Source organism: Pelmatolapia mariae, unplaced genomic scaffold (assembly GCF_036321145.2).
Source record: "Pelmatolapia mariae isolate MD_Pm_ZW unplaced genomic scaffold, Pm_UMD_F_2 NODE_ptg000509l+_length_25166_cov_1, whole genome shotgun sequence".
In the NCBI taxonomy this organism is placed as follows: Eukaryota; Metazoa; Chordata; class Actinopteri; order Cichliformes; family Cichlidae; genus Pelmatolapia; species Pelmatolapia mariae.
The window spans coordinates 1-25166 of record NW_027052194.1 but is presented as its reverse complement, the minus strand read 5'-3'; the positions used below and the strand labels follow the sequence as shown (position 1 = coordinate 25166).

The 25166-nt window shown below is 43.6% G+C and overlaps 2 protein-coding genes across 2 annotated transcripts; both read right to left on the bottom strand.

The window, feature by feature from the left end:
* Positions 1–4: 4 nt before the first annotated feature.
* On the bottom strand, positions 5–11941 carry LOC134623276 (uncharacterized; the record flags this gene model as incomplete). The annotated part of the gene is made up of 7 exons (XM_063468427.1): positions 11142–11941; positions 7818–7907; positions 7556–7705; positions 7334–7447; positions 1104–1182; positions 475–703; positions 5–333 (listed from the first exon to the last, which is right to left on the bottom strand). Coding segments are annotated over exons 1-7 (999 nt in total), but the record flags the coding sequence as incomplete, so codon positions are not given.
* Positions 11942–12226: 285 nt separating this feature from the next.
* Positions 12227–23720, bottom strand: LOC134623277 (focadhesin-like). Its single transcript, XM_063468428.1, has 15 exons — positions 23514–23720; positions 22893–22967; positions 22309–22463; positions 21988–22080; positions 20214–20315; positions 19864–20089; positions 19571–19777; positions 18019–18106; positions 17664–17857; positions 16966–17226; positions 15818–15922; positions 15150–15251; positions 14926–15053; positions 13989–14115; positions 12227–13874 (listed from the first exon to the last, which is right to left on the bottom strand). Exons 1-15 carry the CDS (start codon positions 23568–23570, stop codon positions 13707–13709), a joined length of 2088 nt encoding a protein of 695 aa, XP_063324498.1. The 5' UTR covers positions 23571–23720; the 3' UTR covers positions 12227–13706.
* Positions 23721–25166: the final 1446 nt, after the last annotated feature.

Genomic DNA, 25166 nt, shown 5'->3' with positions numbered 1-25166 from the left:
TGTATTTCTGTGTTAAGACTGTTTTCCCAATGCCAGCCACTCCCTTTGTCAGCACTGTTCTGATTGGTTCGTCTCTTCCAGGTGAGGCTTTAAAGATGTCTTCTTGTCTGATGGTTGTTTCTGGTCTGTCTGGTTTCCTGGATGCTGTTTCAATCTGTCTGACCTCATGTTCATCATTGACCTCTGCAGTCCCTCCCTCTGTGATGTAGAGCTCTGTGTAGATCTGATTCAGAAGGGTTGGGCTTCCTGCTTTAGCGATGCCCTCAAACACACACTGGAACTTCTTCTTCAGTTGGGCTTTAAGTTCACGTTTACAGAGTGGAGCAAATATTTCTGAAAATAAGAAATTCAGAAAAAAATACTACACAATAAATATCACAGCCTTTCAGTACCCTGAAAGGATGAATGTCTATTGGTCCATTTCTTGAGCTATTAGGAAAGATCAATATTCAGTCTTTAGAGAAATTCTCTTACTGCTCTGCAGATGGTCAGCCATCTCATGCTGCTTAAGTCTCCTCAAGAAGTGGAGTGTGATCTTCAGAAATGCTTCTCTGCAGCTCTTTCTTTCATCTTCATCCTCACCTTCAAACATCTCCTCATCCTCCATCTGGCTCTTTAAAGTCTCTGGGTGATCTGGACTCAGAACCTTCTGGATGTTCTTCAGCTCATTCTTCACAAACATGGTGATGTTTTCCTCCAGCCGCTGGAAAAGAAGACTATATGAATTACCCAGTGGTAAATGGACTGGTTCTTATACAGCTCTCTGTGATACTCTGTGCACACAAAGCATTTTATACAACATGCCTCATTCAACCAAGCACATTGTTCTGTGCTTAAATACTTTCTTTCACACTCTGATGGATGCATCAGAGGGCAGCTTGGGTTTAGTACGTTACCCAGTACATTTGCCAGCCAGGGTTTGATTCACAAAGCTTCTGACTAGTAGCTGACCTGCTCACCTCCTGAGCTACAGTCACCCCAATCTGACTGAAATCATGGAGCCCAAACTCTGATTTCTGTTGGACACACTGACAATCCTCTGGTCCACAAAGTGCAGCATAGAGGTGACTGAAAAGAACAAATGTAAACGTAGTACTACAAACCATAACCACAGAGTCCAGGTGTGTTTGATGTTGCTGTGCAGACTGACCAGTGGAAACCTCTGCTCTCTCCTGCTCCACTCTGTGGAGGAGTAATGAATAATTAGCTCATGTTATGTCTGTCCACACACAGACACAAGCTAAAGGTCCATGAAGTGATGTTTGGATGGGTTCAATCAATCAGATGACTGTCATGGTGAAGCTTTGCTAGTCCTGGTGATCCCACTGAGAATTAACAACTCAGTTTCCAGATGTCTGTAGTTTTCTGCTCAGTTTCTTTAGTCCCAACAGCTCTTACCATCTCCTGCATGAAGCTTTGCCTCCATGCTCAGATGCCCTGGAACAAGGTGCTCTCTTTATATCAGTGACTGGTTTAAAGGGACAACTTGCAGTGCTCGCCAAACTTTGTGTCAGCAAAAGTAGTTCTAATGTTTATTACACTTTTTACATTTTTACACACACAAATCAATGAACGCAAAAACATAAACTTTTCAGATATTTTGTTTTACAATGTTGCAAAACTCAGTTCACAACTACACAGTCTGATTTACAAAATATTTATGACCACAGTTTGAGCCGATGTCTGTCCCGAGTCTGTGGACTCAGTGGTTTTGTTTTGATTGTTATTGTCTTTTGTTACAATTTCATCCTGATTAAGATTTTCTAGTTCTGAGGCTTTGGTTTCTGTGTTCCCTCTGTACTGTGTTAGTATTGTGTCTCTGTGTTCACTTCCTGTTTTATTTTGACAGAGCCATGTCCTACGTTAGTGTGTCTAGTTTGCTTCCCCTTGTCTGGTTGTGTCCAGTTGATCCTGCTGTGTCTCCCTTTTCTCATTCCCTGATGGCTCTTTTGTGTATATGAGCCCTTTGTTTTCTCCTGCTTGTTGCTGGTTCGTCTGTGTTATCTCCCCGTGTCTCCGTTTAAGCTTTCAGGTTAGTTTTTTAGTTTTTTCAGTAGAGGTTATCTTAGCTTCTGCACAGGCCATCTCCACTGCACCGTTTCAATAAAGCTCACTCACTTCACAGCAGTGTCGGCATCTTGGGTCCTTTATTAAATTCAACATGGCTCGCCCCGCTAGCCGTGACATAAGATGTGAAAACAATATCCAAAAAACATGAGGGACCAACAGGGAATAGTTTTAAGGTGCAGGGCCAACAAACTGAGTCTAGCCATAAACTCAGAGTTGATTGAATTAGCATTTTGAATTGGCTGATCTGAGTTACTTCAATCAAGTCTATGTTCACTTTGAGTTAAGCTTATACGTGATTAATGTAAAAGAAAAAAGCCATCATCAGCAACTGATTCTGATTCAGCAGGTTTTCAAATCTAAACGGTACCCATCCCTAGCTGGCTGTAGTTAAACCTTTACTTAAAAAGCATCCCTAGACCAGCTGTCTTAGCTAATTATAGGCCAATCTCCAACCTGACAATCCTTGAAAGAGTAGTTGGGGGGAGACAATCAGAGGGGCAGTGTGATGATCTTAGGTTACAAACTACCGCAGTCAAGTCATTAAGGGAGACGGGATCAAACTGCTCTAAGACAGCTAAGCACACAGGAGAAAGACTCGGATCTGAGGCAGCAGTCGGCGAGACAAGAGCCCTAATAGATAGAACCTTGTTGTTAAAAATGCTAAAACATCATCACAAATACTTGGTGAAGAAATGACTCCGACATTATCACGTGAAGGAAGAAAACGATTGAGGACATTAAAAAGTACCTGAGGCCTGTGACTGTTTACTGACACTAAGTTTAAGACAAACTGTGTCTGCAGTTTTTACAGCTTCTTGGTAAGAAAGACAGAAAGTCCTTAAAATCTGTAGAGAAACATACAATCTGTCCTTTTCCCATCTCCTTTCGGCGCGTCTACAGTCTAAGGGAGTGCGTATGTTCATTCAACCATAGCTCTGATAAATGCTGAGCGCGCAGAGTCGTGAACGGAGCAATAGAGTCCAAAATATCAGTGCAGGTAGAATGAAGAGTGTCCGAAAGGTCCTCAACACTTTTACAGCTGGAGTTCATTATTCCCGAGTCCATAAAGGCAGCAGAAAAAGCGGCGCTGTTAGAGCACCCCAGCGCTTTTTACGCGCTGGAGCGCACGGCTTATCTACCGAGCAGTGCAGCGTTAGAGTGAACAACACAGGAAAATGATCGGAGATGCCCAACTCAGATATTTCCATATATATATCCAGCCCGTGGGAAAGCTCCAAGTCCAGGGTGTGACCTTTTTCATGCGTGGGACCAGTAACCCACTGGGTCAAGTTAAAAGAGTCAATAATATTCCCTCTCCCCACTCCTTTTTGCTCTGGCCCTTGAGCCGCTGGCAGAGGCTATTCGTAGGGAACCCAATTATCCAGGTGTCAGTATAGGGAGAGACTGTCATAAACTGTTGTTGTACGCCGATGACATTTTGCTTTTTATATCAGAGCCAGAAAAGTCTTTAAAGTCCTTGCAGGTAGTAATAAATACGTTCTCAGCTATTTCTGGTTACAAGGTGAATTGGACCAAATCAGAGGCCCTTCCATTAACTAGTTATTGTCCTAGGTCACTTTTTCAAACCGGTATGTTTTCCTGGCCTCAGAAGGGCATTAAGTATTTGGGCATTACCTTCCCGCCTCATCTGTCAGACCTGATAAAGATAAATTTTGAACCTTTACTCAGCGATATGAGAATTAATGTTGATCGTTGGTCTCAGATGTATCTCTCAATGTGGGGAAAGGTAAATGTAATTAAAATAGTATGTACACCTAAGTTCAATTATTTGTTGGAGGCTCTACCAATTCATGTTCCTTTGAAAAACATCAAACAATTTGACCAGCTTTGTAAAGCATTTATATGGAGTAATAAAAAGCCTAGATTGAATCTGAGAAAATTGCAGAAACCAGTGGACAGAGGTGGGTTAGGGATGCCTAATCTACTTTTATATCATTATGCTTTTTCTCTTCGGCATTTGGCACATGAGAAAGCGCCTCCTTGGTTCTCCATTGAAAGTACTGCTTGCTCGCCATTTACACCATTATATAGCTTATCAACTAATCTGTCCCCCCACATCCAATCACATCTGGTATTTTCTCATTTGCAAGAAGTATGGAAAATAATGTCCAAATTATTCAAATTTGACCCATATCTCAACCAATCTGCTGGTATTTGGTATAATCCCAAACTTTCTATTGCCAAATTACCCTTCTTTTGGAAGCTCTGGTTTCAGAGAGGTATAACGGTGCTGGGGGATCTTTACGAAAAGAGTATATTTAAATCATTTGAAAAACTTGCAGAAGAATTTGATTTACCTAGGCAGCAATTTTGGAAATACCTGCAACTAAGACATTTGATGGTTAATACATTTGGCTCATCCGCAAAGTTCCCTTTAAGCTGCGACTTTCTGGAGGAAACCAAAAAAATCTTCCGGTGTGGACAAGAGGCATCAGCTTATTACAAATGCTTTTATTAGCTTCTGATCCTAATACACTGTCCCTCAAAAGAACATGGGAAATGGACTTAAGTCTCAGCTTTACAGTGGAGGAATGGAATGGCATTCTCAGGAATTTGAAAAAAATGTCACGTGAATTGCGTTCAAGATTGGTTCAATTTAAGATTTTAAATAGAGTTTACTGGACACCCTCACGGTTGCATAGGGCGGGTGTAGTGACTGACGATGCATGCTGGAAGTGCCAGCAGGAAAGTGGCACACTTCTACATTTGCTTTGGGGGTGCTCCAAAGTCCAAGATTATTGGATTCATAGTCACACTGTAGTAGAGAAGGTTGTAGGTCAAGGGGTCCCATTTATGAACAGTCTTTATGTATTAGGAGACCCTTCAGCTTTGAGTCACTTACCCACTCCTCTTGCTTATTGGGTACAAACGGCTATTATGCTGGGGAGGAAGCTGTTGGTGAAAGAGTGGAAGGCCTCATTGACTCCTTCATTATTATCAGGAAGTCCTAAAAACTCACTGAAAAGTCTTCAGTTAATCCAAAATGCTGCAGCAAGAGTCCTGACAGGGACTAGAAAGAGAGAGCAGATTTCTCCTGTTTTGGCTTCCCTTCATTGGCTTCCTGTTAAATCCAGAATTCAAAATCCTGCTCCTCACATACAAGGTCTTAAATAATCAGGCCCCATCTTATCTTAATGACCTTGTAGTACCATATCACCCTATTAGAGCACTTCGCTCTCACACTGCAGGCTTACTTGTTGTTCCTAGAGTATTTAAAAGTAGAATGGGAGGCAGAGCCTTCAGTTTTCAGGCCCCTCTTCTGTGGAACCAGCTTCCAGTTTGGATTCAGGAGACAGACACTATCTCTACTTTCAAGATTAGGCTTAAAACTTTCTTCTTACTTAACGATTACGTCACTGAATTCCACCGTTATATGGAAATCAGCCATTATAACTTATAACTTGTACCTCACAGTTTTCTAAGTACACAGAGAGCAGTAAACCTCAGAGCAGCAGCACATCAGACTGTGTGCAGAAAATCTAGAAGAGAAAATATTTTATTTCTAAATGATTCTTGTGACCATGCTGCACCACAACACCTGATCTCTGGTTTCCTGACCTCTTCAATCCCACTTTAATACTTGACTAAACTCATTTTCCTGTTCAGGTGTTGAGGCAAAGCCGCCCATCTACAATGCAGGCAACAGCAAATGGAGCTAATTTTTATTCCCTTTGGGTTTTTTCTACTTTTGTGCTACAAAATGTTCAAGCTGATTAAATTCACTAGAATAAAAGTTCAGATAATTTTCTCATATTAATGTTGGAGGTAGAAATTCAGGTAACTTTGCACAAAAACTGGCAGAAATTTCCTTCAAAGATGGAGTTTTTACTTTAACACTGTGAGTACATTTCAGAGCCTGGACTCTTTTACCTTTACTTGAGTAAAGAAGTTGAATCAGTATTTCAGCTTTAAGAGGCTATTTTAACACAAACATCAGTCCTTCTACTTAAGTATGTTTGCCTCTTTGTTTACGCCTAAATTAACTTTACTGTTAACGAGTTTTCATGTTTCTGTAATCCACCAGTGTGCTCATGCTTTTCTAACTGAAAACATATTTTTAATGATCAAATATAATTATTTATGTTATTTGTGGATTTTAAATGTACTTGACAGAGACAGATGATAATCATTATCCTGCACTGTGGTCTCAGGTTTGGTCGAGCTCGCACAAAGAATGGCTGCTATGTTGAACTTCCTCCTGGGATCTACACTAAGAAGTGAGTCCAACATTAGCAGGGTCTCTTTCCTTTATCTGGATTCACTTTAGCATTCACAGTCACGTGAAGCTTGTTATTAACTCGATAAGTCAACCCAGGGTTTCAGCTGAGCGTTCACATGAAACACATGGTGTTGGCAGCATCTGATCAATCATATTGATGGAGACGTGTATCAGCAACAGAGCAGCTGAGTTTGCAGAAGGAAGTCAAACTAAACCATAGAAACAATATGAGGAGATTACACACATAATAAAATACTAGCAGTAACACAGCTGCTGCAGACAAATCAGTCGTGTGATGGTGTGTGAGAGGAGAAGGACTGTAAAGGAGTTTGGTGTTCAAAGCTCTGTATGAATGTGGGAGACTTTGAATAAAAGGCAGCAAAATCACTGACTGTGAAAGTCACCAGACTTATCAGAGCTCTGTGATTAAGACCTGTAAGAACACCTATTTGTACTTGTTGGCATTATATCAAACACACACGTATATTAAGCCTTTGTTTGAACTCTGGTTGAATTTGTTCCTTTCAGACTGTGAAACATCACAGAGGCTGCAGCTGCAGATCTTTTTTTCACCTGGAAATTTACTGTAAATGTTAGATGGAAAATGTATTGCTCAGTTTAACCAAAGTAAGAACAATAATCCATAAACCTTCATGAAGACAAACATCTCCCCAGAACATTGAGCTGCTGAAGTGTCACTGAAGGGAAAAACTATTTGTCCTCCTCCATCCAGCAACACCTGAAACACCTGAGTGGAAGCTCCTCCCTACACTGTGTTTGAAGCAAAGCACAAAGGAGACACCTGCTGGAGCAGCTGGAGTCCTACAGACACTCAGCCTCTTCACTACACAAACACCTCCTACAACATCCACTCTTTCCACTCTGACTGCTGTGTTTGTGGAAATACTCCAACACACACCGCTTCACACACCAACATAGAAATGTGTGTGAAAAAGAGCTGAGCTGATATTAAACATGAGGATTTATTCAAAAATACAGGAACAACATCTAGACACACATTACCTCTCAGCAGCAGAAGAACAGACTTTAAAGTAAACACCAACATCCTTCGACCTGTTGCTCTTTAAGGAAACACAGCTGGGTTCAGGTCCAGGAGATTCTGGCCTCTTATTGATCCTAAAAGAAAAACAATAAATGTAACAGCTTCATGAGATAGGAAGGAAAAAACTGGAAATATTAAATTAAAGACATGATGAACAATCTCATAAAAAATAATGTACTTACTCTTTGTCACATAACAGTCTTTTGTTAAAGTTTACAATAATATCCTTTGAGTCGTTGCTCTTTAAGGAAACACAGCTGGGTTCAGGTCCAGGTTCTGGATTAGTTTTAGGGTTATGTCCAGCTGAGCCTGGTACGCCCCACAGCTCTGGGCTTTAAAACAACACACACAGAGGTATGAGTGTGAATAATGATGGAGCAGTGATGTGAGTGCTGAGCTGTGACATGGAGAAGAGTCACGGACAGTTAGAGATGGTCATCTCACCTCTGAGCTTTGGTCTGGCTCTCATGTTCCCCACACAGAGTGCTTTTAGAGGGAGGGACTCCCTCCTCTCTGTCCTCACACTGATCCATGCTGCTCAATTCACATCAGCTCACACACACTTTCTACCTTCACCTGCAGAGGAAACACAAATCAGCCCAGCAGACACACTGACTGACCCACTCAGCACCCACTGATTAATTCAGACACGTTTTAATCCCCAAAAGTTGATTCTGTTCATCTGGATGTTTTCAGTGGGAGAAACATTTCATCATCATCCAGGTGACTCCTTCAGTCTCAGCTGACTGCAGGTTTCCCCAATCTTATAAACAGGACATTTGCACAATGGCTGGGAGGTCATGACCCTTGATCAACAATCACTGATCAATGGCCATGAATACCATTCACAGAGAGTTGGGGAATGTCTGCAATCACAGCATTGCCTAACCCTTACCTGGATGACTGGAAAGAGGAAAGAGGGGAACGTGAGGAGAAAGTAGAAGGTCAGGAAGAACCAGGTAAGAAAACAGACAGGGAACAGTGACAGGCAAAGCAGAAACTGTTAAACTGCTTGAGAGAGTCGACCACCAAAAAGTGACAGACAGATTTGCCAACCTCAAGGTGAGGCGACGCAGGCTAAAATAAAAAATCTGCAGAGCCATAGTAGTATCTGCAGTAATGATCTTTTCATACATTCTATACATTGTACCATAGGCAAATTTGCCTCCATTTTTATAATTGTTTTATCAATATTTTGTACATTTATACATTTCAAGGACTCTTCTATTCTTGGAGTGTATTTTTATGTATCTGTGTTATATTATACATACACATTAAAAGTGAATCTCTGTCCAAAAAATGCACTCAGTTTACTTTTTACTCACTATGAGGATCATTCATCATTTCCCCGAGTAATTTAAGGTTATGATATGTATTTTTTTAATTCCAATCCATTCTTCGTTTGCAGCATTAAATAAACTTTATCAGATTTGATAGTTTTGTTAAAGACTTTAAAAAAGTGTTTTGCTTTTCTTTCACAAATGTGGGGATTAAATTGTGTTAAAATGTACAAAACGGTGATGTCATGTTTTGTGACGAGGACCCAGGCAGAGAGAGACTTGATGAATTTAAGAATCTTATGATTTAATAAAGAAATTTGCAGACTTGCACAGAGATGGTAAAATAATGATGACTGATAACAGAGACGAAGACAACAGACGATGAGGACAGGGAGGAACAGGAGTTTAAATGGACCCAGGAGACAGTCAGAGGGAACTCGGGACAACTGGAGACATTTAAGGATGCAGGGACTGACAGAGACAGGGAAGAAGCCTCATCGTGACGGGTAAAGATTATCTTGCCTGGATGGGCAGCTCTCTGGGTGCTCAGCACCCCCAAAGCTCTGATCCTAGAATCACCCCTGTGTTATACTACAATAAACAGAGCCTGACCGCGGGCATAAAGAGGGCAAAAACCCACTTATGCTCTAAAGATTAAGTTCTATTTCTCTTCAAATGACCCTCAGAGCATGTGGAGGGTCATTAAACGCATCACAGATTCCCTCAAGAACAACAGGCTGAAGAACATAAAAACAAATGCAGAGTTTCTGTCTGATGGTTTGAACATGAAACAGGAATTATTGAGCAAAAACGGCCAGTTTACTAACTCTGCAGAATTTATGAACTAACATCAGCGCATTCACCTACAATACACGAATGAATATCACCAGTTAAACTGAAAAAGGAAAATAACCTGCATACAAATACGACAGCAGAGAAATGCATTTTATAGATGAAATGTTGGCAGCGACTTCCGAAAAGCAACTCTTAGGACACCCCTGTCTCACTGTCAGCAGTTAATGAACATCCACCTATGGGCTCAAATTGTTCTCATTAATATTTTAGGTCTTGTAAATCAGGATTTGTATGTGTAAAAAGAATTTGTGTGTGTGTGTGTGTAAAAAAGATTTGTGTGTGGACTTAGCCAAAAAATAAGTGTGAAACTCTGCACTCAAGTTACAAGTACAAATTTTGACCCTATTTTTCTTCCTTTCATCTGATTGGTCAATGTCAATCACAAATGTAATTATCCAATCAGAGAACAGATGGGTTTGGCTGTCAGAGGGGCGCTTTTTTGAACTGCAGGTCCTTGAAGGGTAATACAGTTTGAAGCTGGAGGATCTCTATATAACTATCCGATAGCAGCTAGGTTCCCTAACTTTCAGTAGCTGTTGAAAGGATAAAGTTGTGGTATACCAGTGGTTAGAAATACCATTATTACTTTAGGATTAGTTTAACACAAAGTCAGGGCTGACCCGGGACCATTGCTGTGAGTCACAGTGCGCAGCATAAAAGTCCTTTCACATCGGACGCAGCATGTGCTGCTAATGCTAACTGCTAACTAAAAGCCAAGGATGCAGAGTTTGTTGCGCTGGCTGCTGAGCTCTGTGGGTTTTTGCAGCAGCTCTACTAGATGCACCTGCTCCTTGTCGTTTCTATCTCTGACTTTATGTCCTCTACAAGGGTTTCTGGTTTTTTTGTTGGTTCTTCAAATGTTCAATAAAAACATGTATGCTAATTCATAACGAAGAAAGCTTTGTAATGGAGACTGTCATTTCCACAACACACCAATGACATTGGCCAGTCAGATGAAAGGAAGAAAAATAGGGTCGTACTTGTAACTTGAAACTTGAGTGCAGAGTTTCACACGTATTTCTTGGCTAAGTCCACACACAAATCTTTTTTTACACACACACAAATTCTTTTTACACCTAAAAATCCTGATTTACAAGTACAAAATATTTATGACCACAATTTGAGCCCATACATCCACAGACTGCTGCAGGCAGGAGAAGCTGCCTACAGTCACCAGTCAGTGGATCCACTCTGAGTTCAGCTGCTGATCATCAACTAACTGTTTGTCTCGTTCCCAGACTCTGATCTCACATAAAACGAAGCCTCTCCCTCTGCCCTCTCTTAATGTCTGCTGTTTTCGTGTTTGTTGTTTTGTTTTTATTTTGTTTTATTTTGCGAGCTGGTTATTAGACGCTGCTCCAGGCAGCCAGAGAATCCTCCGCCGCCCCGCCCTCTCCTCCCTGTGCAGCAAGCAGCAGGCGCACCTCGCAAACAGAGGGCGCCCTTACTCCCAGGAAACGGGCGATAGAAAACCGATCGGTGCCTGTGCCACCACGATGCCGCCCCGGGCAACCGCCCGTGTCGCCCGTATCAAAAACCGCTACTGCTCACATAAAACGAAGCAGATTTCTGCTGAAACTAAGCTGCACACAGCTGATGTTAGCCAGGAAACAGTACAGACTGCTAACGTTACCTTAACATGGAGACGATCAACTGCGCCACAACATTCACGAAAGCGAAAGTAAAAGCGACGCAAGGAAACGATCAGAGAGGCGTTTGAGGGACGTTCAGAGTCAGGAACCTCAGAAACGGATCAGGCTGGAGTTTAATTCTGTTTTCATCTTTAGAAACATCTGGAAATAGTTATAAAAATGCTGTGTAATAAAGAAAAATAGTGTAGATTAGTTTGAGTTGTGTTTAGCTGAGCTGTGTCATTTTGTGGAGGAGCAGCAAGACTTTCAGTGTGACTCTCAGGAGAAAGCCTCCCACATGTCTGTTGTCTTAATAGTGGAATTATCTGGAAAATGAACCAGTTCTTATAAGCTGCTTTTCTATATGAGCAGTCAAAGCATTTTATACAGCGTGCTTCATTCACACAAGCACTTCTTTTTCTAACAATGACACTATGATGGATGCATCAGAGAGGAAGTCGGGGTTCCATATCTTGCCCAAGGATACCGTGGCGTGCAGACTGGAGCAGCCAGGGATCAAACCTCCAACCTTCCAGTTAGTAATTCTACCTGCTGAGCTACAGTCTGTACTTCCTGAACAACACACCCTCCTTTTGTTTCTTTATTTCCAGTAGCAACCAGGACCATAATGAACCCTGACTGCAACAGACACTCAGGATCCACCTGCCCAGTAAGTCACCCACTAACTGTAACTATCAGAGCCCTGACCTTCTGCAGAGACGAGTCACACTGAACACAGCAAGTGTCCCTGCTCTCAGATACAAAACCTGCCTTTAAAAGTTAAGAGTAATGAAATCAGCAGTACTGATTCTATAATTTGTAGTCTCACACACTTGTGCACTTTTGTTGTTTTGGTTCACATCGGTTGATATTCTGCTGCAAACAACTAATGAGAACATTTTATAAAAGCTTTGAGTGTCCATCAGGATCCTGTAGAAACAGCTTCCATCTCAAATACTAAACATTATTTACATTCTGTTTATTTATTTTTTAAAGTCACTCTAGCACAGATTTCTTTAGCCAAACGTCTTTCTGTGTCTTCCATACAAACGTTAAACATGCAAACACTCAACACAGCAACACTGAAAGCATTGGAGTGTAAATTTTATTCAAATCAAACTTTATACACAATTACAATAATGGAAAAAAAAACGACAATCTAAATAGTAATACACAACAACCAGTGCAGAAATAAATAAAAGAAAACCAAACATAATCCAGAGATGAATACACAAATATATTTAAATCTATATATTTATACATTTTAATATGATGTAAAAGAATACAAATACAAAACCTATCAAACTACCAATATATAAATAAACAAGACCAGAATCAGAGAGACTTTATTTATCCCCAAGGGGCAATTAACCAACATCAGAGCAGCATGACATTGAAGATAAGGACAATAAGAGTGAGATAATAAATACACAGAATATACAGTTTTAAAATTAAAGTGACTGAAAGGTGAATAAATTACTGTAAGTGACTAAAAGTGAGTAAAGTGTTGGTAGTATAAAAAGAGTGTAGTTTATGTTTCTGGTGAAATGTTCTTATCGGCTGGAGTTAAAAAGCAGAGTGGCTTTGGGGACAAAGGTGGCGCTCCTCCTCCTCTCAGTCCTGCAGGAAATGCAGCGGAGGCGTCGCCCAGAGGGGAGCCATTGAAATGCGGGGTGAAGAATGTGAGAGGGCTCGTTGATGATTTTGGCTGCCTGTCTAAGGGCCTGTTGATGAAAACCTGTGCCAGAGTTCTGACAGGCAGGCCAGTGATTTTAGAGCACACTGATGCTGCAGTCTGTTCCTGTATGAAGGCTGAGGGAGTGGAACCAGCAGGTGATGGAGAAGGTCATGATGCTTTCCAGGAACGTGTAGTAAAAAGTCATCATGATGGGTGTGCTGACTCCAAAGGAGTTGAGTTTCCTAAGGAGGTTTAGCAATTGGTTTCATTTTACAGTCACCGATTTTCACTAAGCTTAAGTTCACACAGCAGAGAAATTTGTGGCTGACTCAGTGACTGTAAGGTGCTGCGCAGGTCCTGTGGCTGCAACCCAAAAGCATCCCTATCAGGCGTCCTGTACTAACATGGTAAGTTTGGTTTTGGCCTTTGGTCTTGTGTTTGTTTAGATGCAACTTTGCTAACCTAAGCTGTACCGCCATATCATTGTTAGAGAGGAGGAGAGCTTTCCAACAAGCAGCACTGCATGGTCTAGGATTCATCTGCTGGGACGGCCACTGCTGCGCTGTGTTGAATCCTCCAGAGCAACAAATTAGCAAAACTTCTGTTTTTAAAAAGATGCTCACACTCGCTGATCCATTTATTAGTTACTGACCCTGTGAAGTCCGACCAGAGCAGGACTCCGAGGACTGGACCCTCACACGTCTGTACTTTGTGCTTCTACCCAACTTTACATTGATGTGCTAACTTTAGCTACCAAACACAGTGATGTAGAGATGTGACTCTACAGTAAGCTTAGAATATACAAACAGCTGCTGAGAGTCCTGTTTACAGACAGAACCACAGAGAAAAACATAACCTGGTGGAGTTCCTGTGTCACTCTGTTAGCTCCTCAACACAGAGGAACATGAACGTTACGACGCACCTCGTACTGCTCTGATTTAACTGTGAGCTGAGGCACCAGAGCCAAAAGCTCAGCGATGGCTTGAACCACTCCTGGCTGTGAGTGACAGCTGAGCTCAGGCCAAACAGTTCTCCATGCTGAGATAATATCCACCACCTGAGAAAGAAAGATTTATTTTAAGACCAGAACTTTGGAAAAGATTCAAAAGTTATGATCCAGAAACATGATGATTCCTGAATTTAAAGAGACAAATGGAGACAGACGAGGTACCTCTGCTCGACACAGCTCCTGTAGACCCTGCAGGACGAGAGCAGCCGGGGTTGCCAGGTCTGCTCTGTTGCATTGTTTTAAAGTGAGTGAAATGGCAGCCACCATGTCCCCTGCATGCTGGTAAGGCCTGGTTAACACACACATCAGCGTGAACAAAGTGGAAAATGTGTTTTTTTCTCATTTTGTTACTATTTTTATTTTTAAAAAAGCATTAAAAGTGCCAGGACACGTTTAAGTAAGTAAATGCAAACACAGCTTCTTATCATTGCAAACTCTTATGGCTGCAAAGGTTTTACAATAAAAGCAAACGTAAGCATTTGTGAAAACAACGAAACAGCTCAATGATTTGCTAAATTTGTACTGTAGCATCCATCCAGAGGGTTTCCCAGGTTTTCACTAATGCTGGCTAAAAAAGCTGCATGTACATGTTAGCAGGTGTAACAGGACTTTTATTTTGATAGTCTGGCAGAGACAGGAAGTTAGCTGTCTCTCAGTCTCTCTGTTTGAACTGAACTTTGTAAGACTTTGATCATTCTGGATTCAGTCACGTGTACCTGCTCTGGACATTTGTACGGAAATATTTAAAACTGGACTCCTGCTGATTTTTGGAGAAACAGGGACTCAGTGGAGCGTCGAGCTGAGGCTTCATCACTGCAAAGCTACAAACTGCATTCATTTATCTTAACAAGCAAAGTTGATGTGATGTGACCAAAGTTGAAAAAACAAATATTTCTATTTTTCTGAACTTTTATCAGCTTGTTGAGCAGAAACATCTATGAAGAGTCCAGTCAGTGATTATTACTCATTAGAAGGGAAGATGAATAATCCTGGTGTTGGAAGCTCACACTGTCTGCACTGTGCATGCAAAGTCCACTGAATGAATGAACCAGTGAATGTAGGAAGTGCCCACTGTTTCTGGAAGTACGGGAGGACCCACCTCTCTCTGCAGATGTCCCTGACACAGGCGGCCCTGGCCAGGATCTGCTCCCACTGGGCGTCCCTCCCCAGCACCACCCTGCTGTCCTGCTGGCTCATTAGACGCTGCAGCTCTGGGTAGACCCGGTCCTTACAGACATGACCAAAGCAGCACACAATCACAGACAAACAGAAGCTTTGAACACATGAATATGACATTTATAGTAATGAGTTATTATTGCAAACCTGTTTTTTCCACAGAGCGGTCATGAGGCGCAGTCCCACTGCTCTCAGCTTGGGGGAGCCGGCCAGCATGTGCAGACTGTGCAGCACGATCGGGAAGCAAAGCTGGAATATTACAGCACATATGATCAGAGCCAAGTTTACAAGAGAAACACACGGTTACAGCTGAAGAAGGCAGATGTTAGACGATGACTGCTGGTTTGGAGAGTCCAGAGTGCTTTATACTACAGAGCACTGCATCTATCCCACACAGAGCTGTGGTGGAGTCCAATCCCAGCTCCTACAAACTGGTACAAGAAACACTGTCCGTGTTCACAAAGAGAAAACTGTGTGGAAGACGCGGGAATTTCTCTTTGTTCCTTTGTCAAAGTGCTAAACATGGAGAGGGGAACATTTCAGTTATTCACTGTTATTGGTGGATTGTGCTCACACGCTGGTATTTGGGACACGCGCGTCACTGGTTTTTAAACTCTACAAGCCTCCTGGATGAAGAAAAGCTCCTCAGACTACCATGACCTGGATGACCCACACAGATAAAAGTTCATCTGTGTGTATGATGGACTAAAACACACTGTGAGCGCTCAGATGAAGTAGAAAGGTGCTGCTTATGTTCCAGCCCCGTCTCCAGACGCTCACAGTCAGTACAGGTTCTTCTTAGTCGTGCTGCGTACCTTATGAGTGCCGAGGTTTGGCAGGCTTGTGAGAACAGCGTGAGCCAGGACGGGATTCTTTTCTTTGGTCAGTTTGAAAAAAAGAAGCAGCAGGAGGGGCGGGACCTGCAGAGGGAAACACCCACATCAGCAAACACACCAACCAAACATTAAATGCACTTTGTCAGACCTTACAGAGGCTGCATCATCGACCTGTACGTGTACACAAACTGACAGCTTCACAGGATGTTCAGCATAAACAGATAAAGCAGGGTTGAGTCTGCCCTTGTGATACTAAATGTGTTGTGCCCATCTTGTACTCTGCAGTCAGTTAAAGCTTCATAGATCACACATGAAGTCCCGACACTTTAGTATGAGACAGGTTACAAATCAGGAAACAGTGAGACAGCATCACGGTCCTTTGATACACCACGCTGCAGTGTCACAGCTCTTAATTACCACCACACACCTAATGGCACACCGAGCCTTAACTGTAGCAGAGCGACCGCTTCACCTGCACGGCCCGAGAGCGAGAGGGAGGGGCAAAGAAAATAAAGCTGAGCGATGACACGTTTAATGCTGTCGAGCCAAAAACATCACTTTGAATCAACATCACTGCAGTAAATCATCATCTAAGGTTTCTTAGTGGTTAGCTTCTGGCTTTTCCTGTAACAAAGACCTGCTGCTGCACGTAGGCAGATTTAAGATGACAAGTACGAGCGAGCAGAGATCTCCAGAGGACTCAAATATGCCAACAAGCTTCAACCAGTGCATCCAAACACCAGTGTGTGCAGCACTCTGGGAGCAATTAGAGCAGAAGGTGAATCCTCTGGGGCCCGGTGCACGCTTGAGTAATGAGGGGTAAACTTCACACTTCATCTGGTGCTAGTGACTCCAACACAAGTCCAGAGGGAAGTCTGTCCCCTTAAAGCACTCCCTAAGCACTCCCTTTATACGGCAGCAGATTAGCAGCAATCACACAGCAGTGACAGCTTTTATCTTCCTGCTGATCTGAACCATTTCAAAGTCATGTGTTGGTGCCAAAATACCAGCTTATCAACATGTGTTTACTTAGAAAGACAAACACGAGCTAGCTCCCTTACATACAACATATCTACATGTCAGAGGGAACATGCATTACTTTATATTCAGTCCACAGATTTATCTACCTGGCAGGGGTCGGCAGCGGCGACAGCCTGGCTTGCTTTCAAAGCCAGCTGGCAGATGTTTTCCTGACCCATGATGATGAGATAAGTCACAATCAGGACAAGAGAGGAGGACAGGCGCTGGCTGGACGACAGGGCGGAGCTGACCGCCAACAGCCAATCGGTCGCTGCTGCTGGATTGTTGGCCACTTTGCGCAGTACCGACAAAGACACGCTGAGCTCACTATACCAGGAACTCAGAGACAGAGGCAGTGATGGGGCAGGCTGAGGGAGACAGATTCATGAGAAACAAATGATAAAGAACAAAGAGCAAAGCTACAGATGCACCATGAATGTTAATGAAGTGTAATGTAAGGATCAAGCAAAGCATCCCAGAGGAACAACACTCCAGAGACTGGATGCTGACCCTGAAGAAGAGGCCATGCTACAGAATGGTAAAGTCCTGTTGCTATGACACTGAGAGGGAAACAGTATTTTTGGATGGATGTCATCTATGGTCTAATGCTCTAACACCTACCACCTAACACCTACCTGCACTATTGTAACTTGGCTACACCTCAAAGAAAGGCTCCAAAAACTGAATGTGAGAAGCAGGCCTGGCTTACCTGCTGTGTTACCTGCTGGGCTACCTGCTGGGCTACCTGCCGGGCTACCTGCTGTGTTACCTGCTGTGTTACCTGCTGGGCTACCTGCTGGGCTACCTGCTGGGGTTTATCTGCGGGCCTGCCGATGCTGCGCAGCAGGCTGTGAGCCAGCCTGTGGTTGGTGCTGTGTGTGTTCTGGTCAGACAGCGGCTCAGTGAGACCCAAGCAGGACAGGAGCTGCAACACGGGGAGAATCAGGACCGGACTCAACCAGGGCGACGCCTCCGCCTGTTCAGGGACCAAACTCAGTGCTGTGTTGAGAGAAAGAATATCTCATGTAGGACACAAAGTGAGGTTCCAACCATGACCTGCACACAGAACCTAGTTTTGTTCCCACTAATTCTTTCACTGCTTCAGAGTCTCTTAAAGGAAGCTAAAGCCAGCAGAGCTTTGTCCAAAATAATCACTTTACCAAGTCTGAGAAGGCTGGTCAGCTGATCTGAAGGAGCTTCCAACAAGAGCAAGGCCACGCCCATCATCAGCTCATCCAACAGCAACTCCTACAGAAAACAAACAGCGATGCCAACAGGTCAATGCATGCCACAGGCTCCAGGCCACAGAGACCCGAGGGCTTACACATTACAGCACTGACAAGGTTCAAAATGGGGGACATTTGACCCACATGTGTAAACCTCTCTATAGGCCAGAAGGCATCTTGTTCCATTTACTGACATCACCAGCAGACTGACAGCTAATAAATAAGTCAGCATGTTTGGTTTTGTAAGCATGGACAGGATCGATGGTCAGGCTTCCTCTCAGAGAGGCTCCAACTGCAGGATGTGAATGATGATAATAAGGTGAAACGTGTAAACAGAATCGGTCCTAGCATGGAGACAGTGTGTGAAGAAGACTCTGTATTTACATGAACCAATCACCACTGCAGAGCAGTTCATTTAATCCCTACGTAAGAAGATCTCTGTAACCGTCACTACAGCTGTTTCTGTGATGAAGAGTTTCAGTCAGCTTTCAATAATCAGCTGTTTGGATGAGATGGAGCGCAGAGACCAACAAGTGCTCAGCATCACTGGGAACAAACCACTTCAGGTGACCCATCATGGAGCTCATCCAGAGGATGCAGAGCAGCGATCAAAGCAAAGGGTGAAGAATCTAAAACATGTTCTGAGTTACTTCCTTCCACACGTGTTCATAGTTCTGATGGCTTCAGTGAGAATTAGTCTAAACTAATTTTTCACACTAATCCTGGTCACGCAGCATCTCCAACACTGCTTTCTTTAATGTGACTGTAGCCTGAGGGTGCACAGCCTGACTTCATCACACAGGTTAGTGTAAACAAACCTGATGACAGCCATGAAAATGAGCAGAGGCAGAGACTGTAGTGCAGGGCTGTCACACACACAGGCCACATATACTTCTATCAGAGATCATTCACGTGTTATTAACGGCTCGTCAGTACGTAGGAGCCGAATCTTCAACCCTGCTGAGAAGCCATGTAGGAGGGGTGGGGCTGTATTTTAATGGGCACACCATGCAGCCAATCACACGCAGGGTGTCTGGGATCATACCATTATGTGACAGAAAGAAGGCCAGGTACACAGAGAGGCGGGCAGCGTGAGCGGGCTAAAGTGAGACCCGCTTTGATTTTCAGCCATCATGGAGGACAAAAGGTTTCACACCTGTTCAGGCCTTAAACTCAGGTGTGCTCTCCCTGGTAGCAACAAGGCTTTTATGAAACACTGAACCAAACAATGCTAAATTTCTACAAAGTGTCTTTGAGTGTCAGATATTCACATGTGTGCATGTCCATGTCAGCCCGCTGCTGTCAGTGAAGAAGCTGATAACCAGCTGCTGTGAGTCCAGGCTCAGGTTTGGAGCAGAGATATTTGCACACGTAAAACAAAAAGCATCACTTTTGTTTACTTCCATATTTAGGCTCACTCACGTTAACTAGCACAGCAGCGCGGCTTCTTGATTTTTGCTGCTGTCTGATTGTTTACAGTGATCACCTGACAGGCTGGAACCAGCTGCTGTATTAAGCCGATTATTGGTCTGCAGTCTCCGTTTAACTCGAGGCATCGCCGACACGCACACAGCAGCTGCAGAGCCAGCGCCGCTTTCTCTGGTTTCCACTGGTCTCCAGAGGTCCCAGTTAGATCTTGGAGCAGAGCGCCCACAAATGCACACAGCTCCAGGACTGCCTCCACGCTGTCCACCTGCAGGGACAGAGAGGAGAGGCTGACGTAGCTCCATCCTGCTCCGTGTCTTTGTACAGTTACCTAACATGACTTCAGTGTGTTACCTGCATGTGTGGAACCAGCTGACAAAGACAGAGCAGCAGCCTGTCAGACACTGGGGATAGCATTTCCTGCTCCTTGTTCTGGGGGGCGGACCTGGATCCTCCCTGAATGGGCAGCATCACCCTAAGAAGACTCTGTCGAAGCAGCGTGTGCTCGGGTTGCCTGTGAGGTTGGCAGTATAGGTACCGAAGGAAGGGGGCCAGCATGGTGATATAAGCCGCTTTATCTCTGTAACGCACACACACACACTGGAGTCATAAGAATCTCTGAAAATATATCATCTCATAATGTCCAAGTGTCTTCAAAGTAATGTACAACATAACAGGCTACGATAGGAGCCAGTAAGACTTACCTGTCAACAGCTTTCTGGATAAAGTCATCGATCTCGAACAGCAGAGCCGGCCAGCAGTCCACTCTGTTCTCCAGGGCTGTGACGTACGGGTGAGGGCTGCTCCTGCAATGGGACGGGTCAGTGTCCCAGCTCTGATTCAAATCATGCTCCCAACAAACCACTGAGTCAGTCTGTTACAACGAAGACAAACTAAGAAGGCCTCAATCCACACAAGAGCTGTTGTCTTCCTTCTCTCACCCCAACCAATCACAGCAGATGGCCCCGCCCCTCCCTGGTTCTGTCGGAGGTTTCTTCCTGTTAAAAGGGAGTTTTTCCTTCCCACTGTCACCAAAGTGCTGCTCATAGGGGGTCATATGACTGTTGGGTTTTCTCTGTATTATTATAGGATATACTGTACAATATAAAGCGCCTTGAGGCGACTGTTGTTGTGATTTGTTGCTGTATAAATAAAACTGAATTACAAGTTCTCCAAAGAACAAGTGCAAATTGTTAACACTAAAAACTATTGACAGTGTTATTTTAAAGCATCGATCCTTTACTATTGGCCAAGTGCTACACATCGTCACTTTTGTAAAATGTAGTCATATAAATAGTCCTCCAACATCCATACTGTTTACACACAAACTGGATTTATACACCCACTCCCACAGTGACAATCTAAAGGCAAAATGTCACATAGCTCCACCTATGAGGATGAAAACATGCTTAAAAATATTGTGTACTCACACGCACCTCTAACCAGAGGCGAGTTTGAGGGACAAAAAGTTAGCAGTTCCATACACACTAATGCATCCACTAATACCATTCTAGATCCAGCCTTTGACTGAAGTGCTGTGTGCCTGTGACAGCCTGCACTGTGGGCCAGACGTCTAGTCCTCCATGTTTCCAGTCTTCACATGACGTAACCTGTTTGACCATACGTGTCACCCTTCAGCACGCCATTTCCAGACCCTGAGTTTCAATACAGCGCCAGCTCGTCAGCCTATCAGAGCACTCTCCACGTTTCAGCACAAAGGAAGCAAACAATCAGGAGTTTCTTCTGTTTATTGTGACTCAAAGTCTGTTGGTGTTTCAGAGCAATTTGGACAGAGGAGATCTTTCTGATGCACCGCTGATTTTTATATGGATGTTCACGAGTGTCTTCAACCTTTGAGGTGAAGTCTGCATTCATCCACACAACAGATTTTATACACTAAAAAGAGGAGAGCTCACTATATTGTGACCAAAACATAACTTTTAATGTTAAACCCTGTTCATTCTTACAGCGGCCCCATCACTGCAGCCACCGTCTGTCAATATGTCACTCTGTCCTCACTCGTGAACAACACCCACAGATACTTAAACGCCTCCAACTTGGGCGCCAGCTCGTCCTTGACCTGGAGTGGGTGCTCCACTGTTTTCAGCTTTGAACCACAGCCTCAGACTTGGAGGTGCTGATTCTCATTCCCAAAGTTTCCCACGCAGCTGCAGAATTACTCAAAACATACCCATCCCTGTCTGCCACCTCTCACTCTTTACATGTAGTCAGTATTTTTCAACGTCACGCACTAGTTTGGGATTCTCATGCTCCAAGAGCCAGTTTATAGCTGGGACTGAAGCACCAGGGCCATGACTGCCACCCCACAGAGCACCGGACCCCTACAGCACCTCAGGTGGGTGATGGACCAATGCTGCTTCTTTGGACTAGCAGTAAGCTACAAGCTATTTGTAGCTTGATAGATTATAGAGGACAATATGTATGAACATCTCTAGATATTAGACATGAGAAACTTACCTGATAGAATATGGACAGGTGAAGTGTCCATCGCTCTGGTCAGCCTGCATCTCCAACAATCGCCGAATGACTTTTATCAACCCTTGAGTGTGTCTGTTGGATATCAGAGTCAGAATAACTGAAAAAACTAACAGTCTGAGTGTTTTCATTGCTTCAATGTTTTCAAATTTCCTGCTGAGGTCTATCTTTCATGTTGTGCCTTTGTGCAGCGGCTGTAACGCTGCATGGATGCCAGGTTACAGAGCCTCTATCAGACTCATTGACAAACAGCTGAGCTTTCTGAGGCAGGATCGTGGCGTCCAATAACTGCGCGTTGCATACCTTGCAGAAGGCAGGAGGTTGAGGACACCATTGAGGATGTACTCCAGGTCTGCATGGCCCTGGTCCACCAATAACACCAAGGTGTCACAGCACGCTGAACACACCACAGCACAGTCACTGCAGCACTGCTGCCACAAAGCTTCCAGTGCTGGGCCCTGAACGACAACAGTGATGCAGTCAGTGTTTCAGAAGTTTAACACAACTATCTGTGCCATTTCCACACATGCACTGAAGCCCTGAATGAAAACGGACAAAGACAGAGGTGCAGGTGAGAATGCAATCTGTCCCACTCAGTCCAGCCACTCGGGCTCAGCACTGATTCAATCCCAACTCACAAGGTTTGATTCAATTTGGACTCAGACAGTCAGAAATATTCTAACTATGATCGTTTATCAGAGCATATCCATATTTTATATCTGTGTATAAAAACAAAGCTGACACTGTGAGATCAGAGGTGTCAGCCTCACAGCAGATGTGTCAAAGTAACTGAGGATCAAACACAGGACCACATGAAGCAGATGTTCCTGCTCTTTTATACTTCATGTAACTAAAGAAATGATCATGTGACTCTCACAGGAACTCACCTGAGCACAGGACCAGCTGATTTGCCCATTTGACCCTTTTTCCTTTAAGACAGCTGCAACAAGACTTCTCACCGTCTACAACACAAGAAAATCACACTTCTGTACCATTATTCACAATAACAAAGAGAGGAAGAGAAACCAACACTACAGTGTGAATGAATGAATGAATGAATGAATGAATGAGCCTACAGGGAGTCTGTGTGTGTTCAGTAAAACCTGCCTCCCCTCTACATAAACATATTATACACACGAGTGTGAGGGACTCACAAACTCTTGTGGTTCCAACAAACATACAAAGTAACTCTGTGTCTTGGATCTTGTTACACTGTAAACTCACCTCATGTCTCTTTGAAATCCTCCAGCAGCTGCACACATGTATCAGTGCACCTTACAGTCATGTTACTCTATCAAATAGTTACTGATTACTCTGTCTTATCAGGATACTTTTCTATGAGTATTGCTGAATTCCTGTTAATGGTAGAGATTTTCTGCCTGTGTGAGCTGCTAGTTTACCTCTATCATTAACAAATCACTCGTACCTGTGGAATCTCTGCAGACAAGGGAAGGATCATTTGTATCATTTGGATGGGAGGAGTCACAGAGCAGAGTCCCGCCTCTTACCTGGGCTTGTATGACAGGGCTGGGGAACTCGAGCCGCGTCTTTAAACTCTCCATCATGTCACTGGATCATACCTGTGAACATCCAGAATCTCCATTAGAACAAGAGAAGGAGGTTTTGAAATGAAATGAAAGCAATACTTTTGTTAAAGCTTCAAATCTGTACTTGAATCATTAAACTGTGGTTGTGAACAGGGAATAAACATGATGTAAGCAGGTGATGTTGCCGCTCCCCCTCACCTCAGAGACATGTGATCAGTCTGGATGAAACTTTATATGAACTTACATGACGTGTACATTGTTGTTTCCAAATACATTTGCTAAACTATCTTGGTACTGTGGCAGTGTGTTGTCATGTATATCTATTAATAAGTGTTCAAACAGAGATGCTAACAGTGCCTGATTACGTTATCTTATATAACAAATATGTAGCTTTCAAAGAGAACACATGGTGATAGATGATGAAGTCTCCCAGCAGCCCTCCTACTGCAGTGTTACTGGGATACGGCTCAGAGACACCTGATCCAGTTCTAACAATAAGCTTTAGAGAAAAAACACAAAAACTAAATCGGGAGTCTCATGAATCCAAGCTGGGAGCTGGTCCACAGGAGATGGGCCACTGAGAGACAGCTGAAGGCACTGCTGAAGGCACTGCCTCCTAATCTACCTAGTAACAACAAATAAGGCTGCAGTCTGAGGAGGGAGTGTTCTACCAGTATAACTTTGTACTACAAGCTTTTTAAGAGACGACAGAGGCTGATTATTCGAGACCTCGTCTGTCAGAAGGAGGATTTTAAATCTTGGATTTAACAGGGAGTCAGTGAAGAGGAGCTAATATGTGACAAATATGCTCTCTTTCTACTTCCTGTTGGTACTCGTGCTGCAGCGTTTCAGGTTAACTGCAGGCTTTGAGGCTTTTCATGGCACTTGTCTGATAACACTGACTCACAATCATGCAGCTAGAATCACTCTCAGCTTAGTTCACAGACCTACATGGTTGTTTGTGCACACTGAGTGATATATTCTGCTCAAAGATGGCTCCTCACAGCTTCACTGGAGGCCACGATGATGCTGTTTCTAAGAGTTTTAGGGCCGAGCACAACAGCCTCTGTCTGACTTTAGAAGCAGGAAATTAGAGGTCACCAGGTCTTTTAGGTCTCTGTGATCAACCAAATCACAACAACAGTCACTTGAAGGCACAGACCACGAAGTACAGAGAAAATCCCACTAACCGGTCAACCTCAATGAGCAAGCCCTTGGCCACAGCGGGAAGGAAAATCTCCCTTTTAGCCGAACCAGACTCGAGGACGGGCAGACGTCTGACCGACTGGTGGAGAGGGAGGGACATGGTGGATACTCATCTCTCACAGACGGTGAGAGGACAAAGACAAAAGTGTCACCTCATATCAGGCGGCACCTCCAGGGCTAAAAACTGAAACCTGTGCAGAAGTGCCAAAAACTGCAATTCCCCTGACGGCCTCTGGAGCCTGCATCCAAAAGTGAGACAACCCCAACAGCCCCTATATGAGCACTGTTACAGTTTACAGCTGTAGCTTTTTAGCAGGCCTCACCTCTGCCAATCCAAGTGACCCATCTGTGTCACACACACACTGTGAAAGCTAAGCAGTGCTGTCCCAATGAAGTCCTGCTTCCTTC

What these genes read in the sequence shown, in the direction of transcription:
- LOC134623277 (XM_063468428.1), bottom strand. Translation starts at nt 23,570, where the DNA reads ATGATGGAGAGTTTAAAGACGCGGCTCGAGTTCCCCAGCCCTGTCATA. An exon ending in ACCTGTCCATATTCTATCAG is followed by an intron (nt 20,316 to 21,987) that starts GTAAGTTTCTCA and finishes GTCCCATTGCAG; the next exon opens with GAGCAGCCCTCACCCGTACG. An exon ending in ATCCAGAAAGCTGTTGACAG is followed by an intron (nt 20,090 to 20,213) that starts GTAAGTCTTACT and finishes TGTGCGTTACAG; the next exon opens with AGATAAAGCGGCTTATATCA.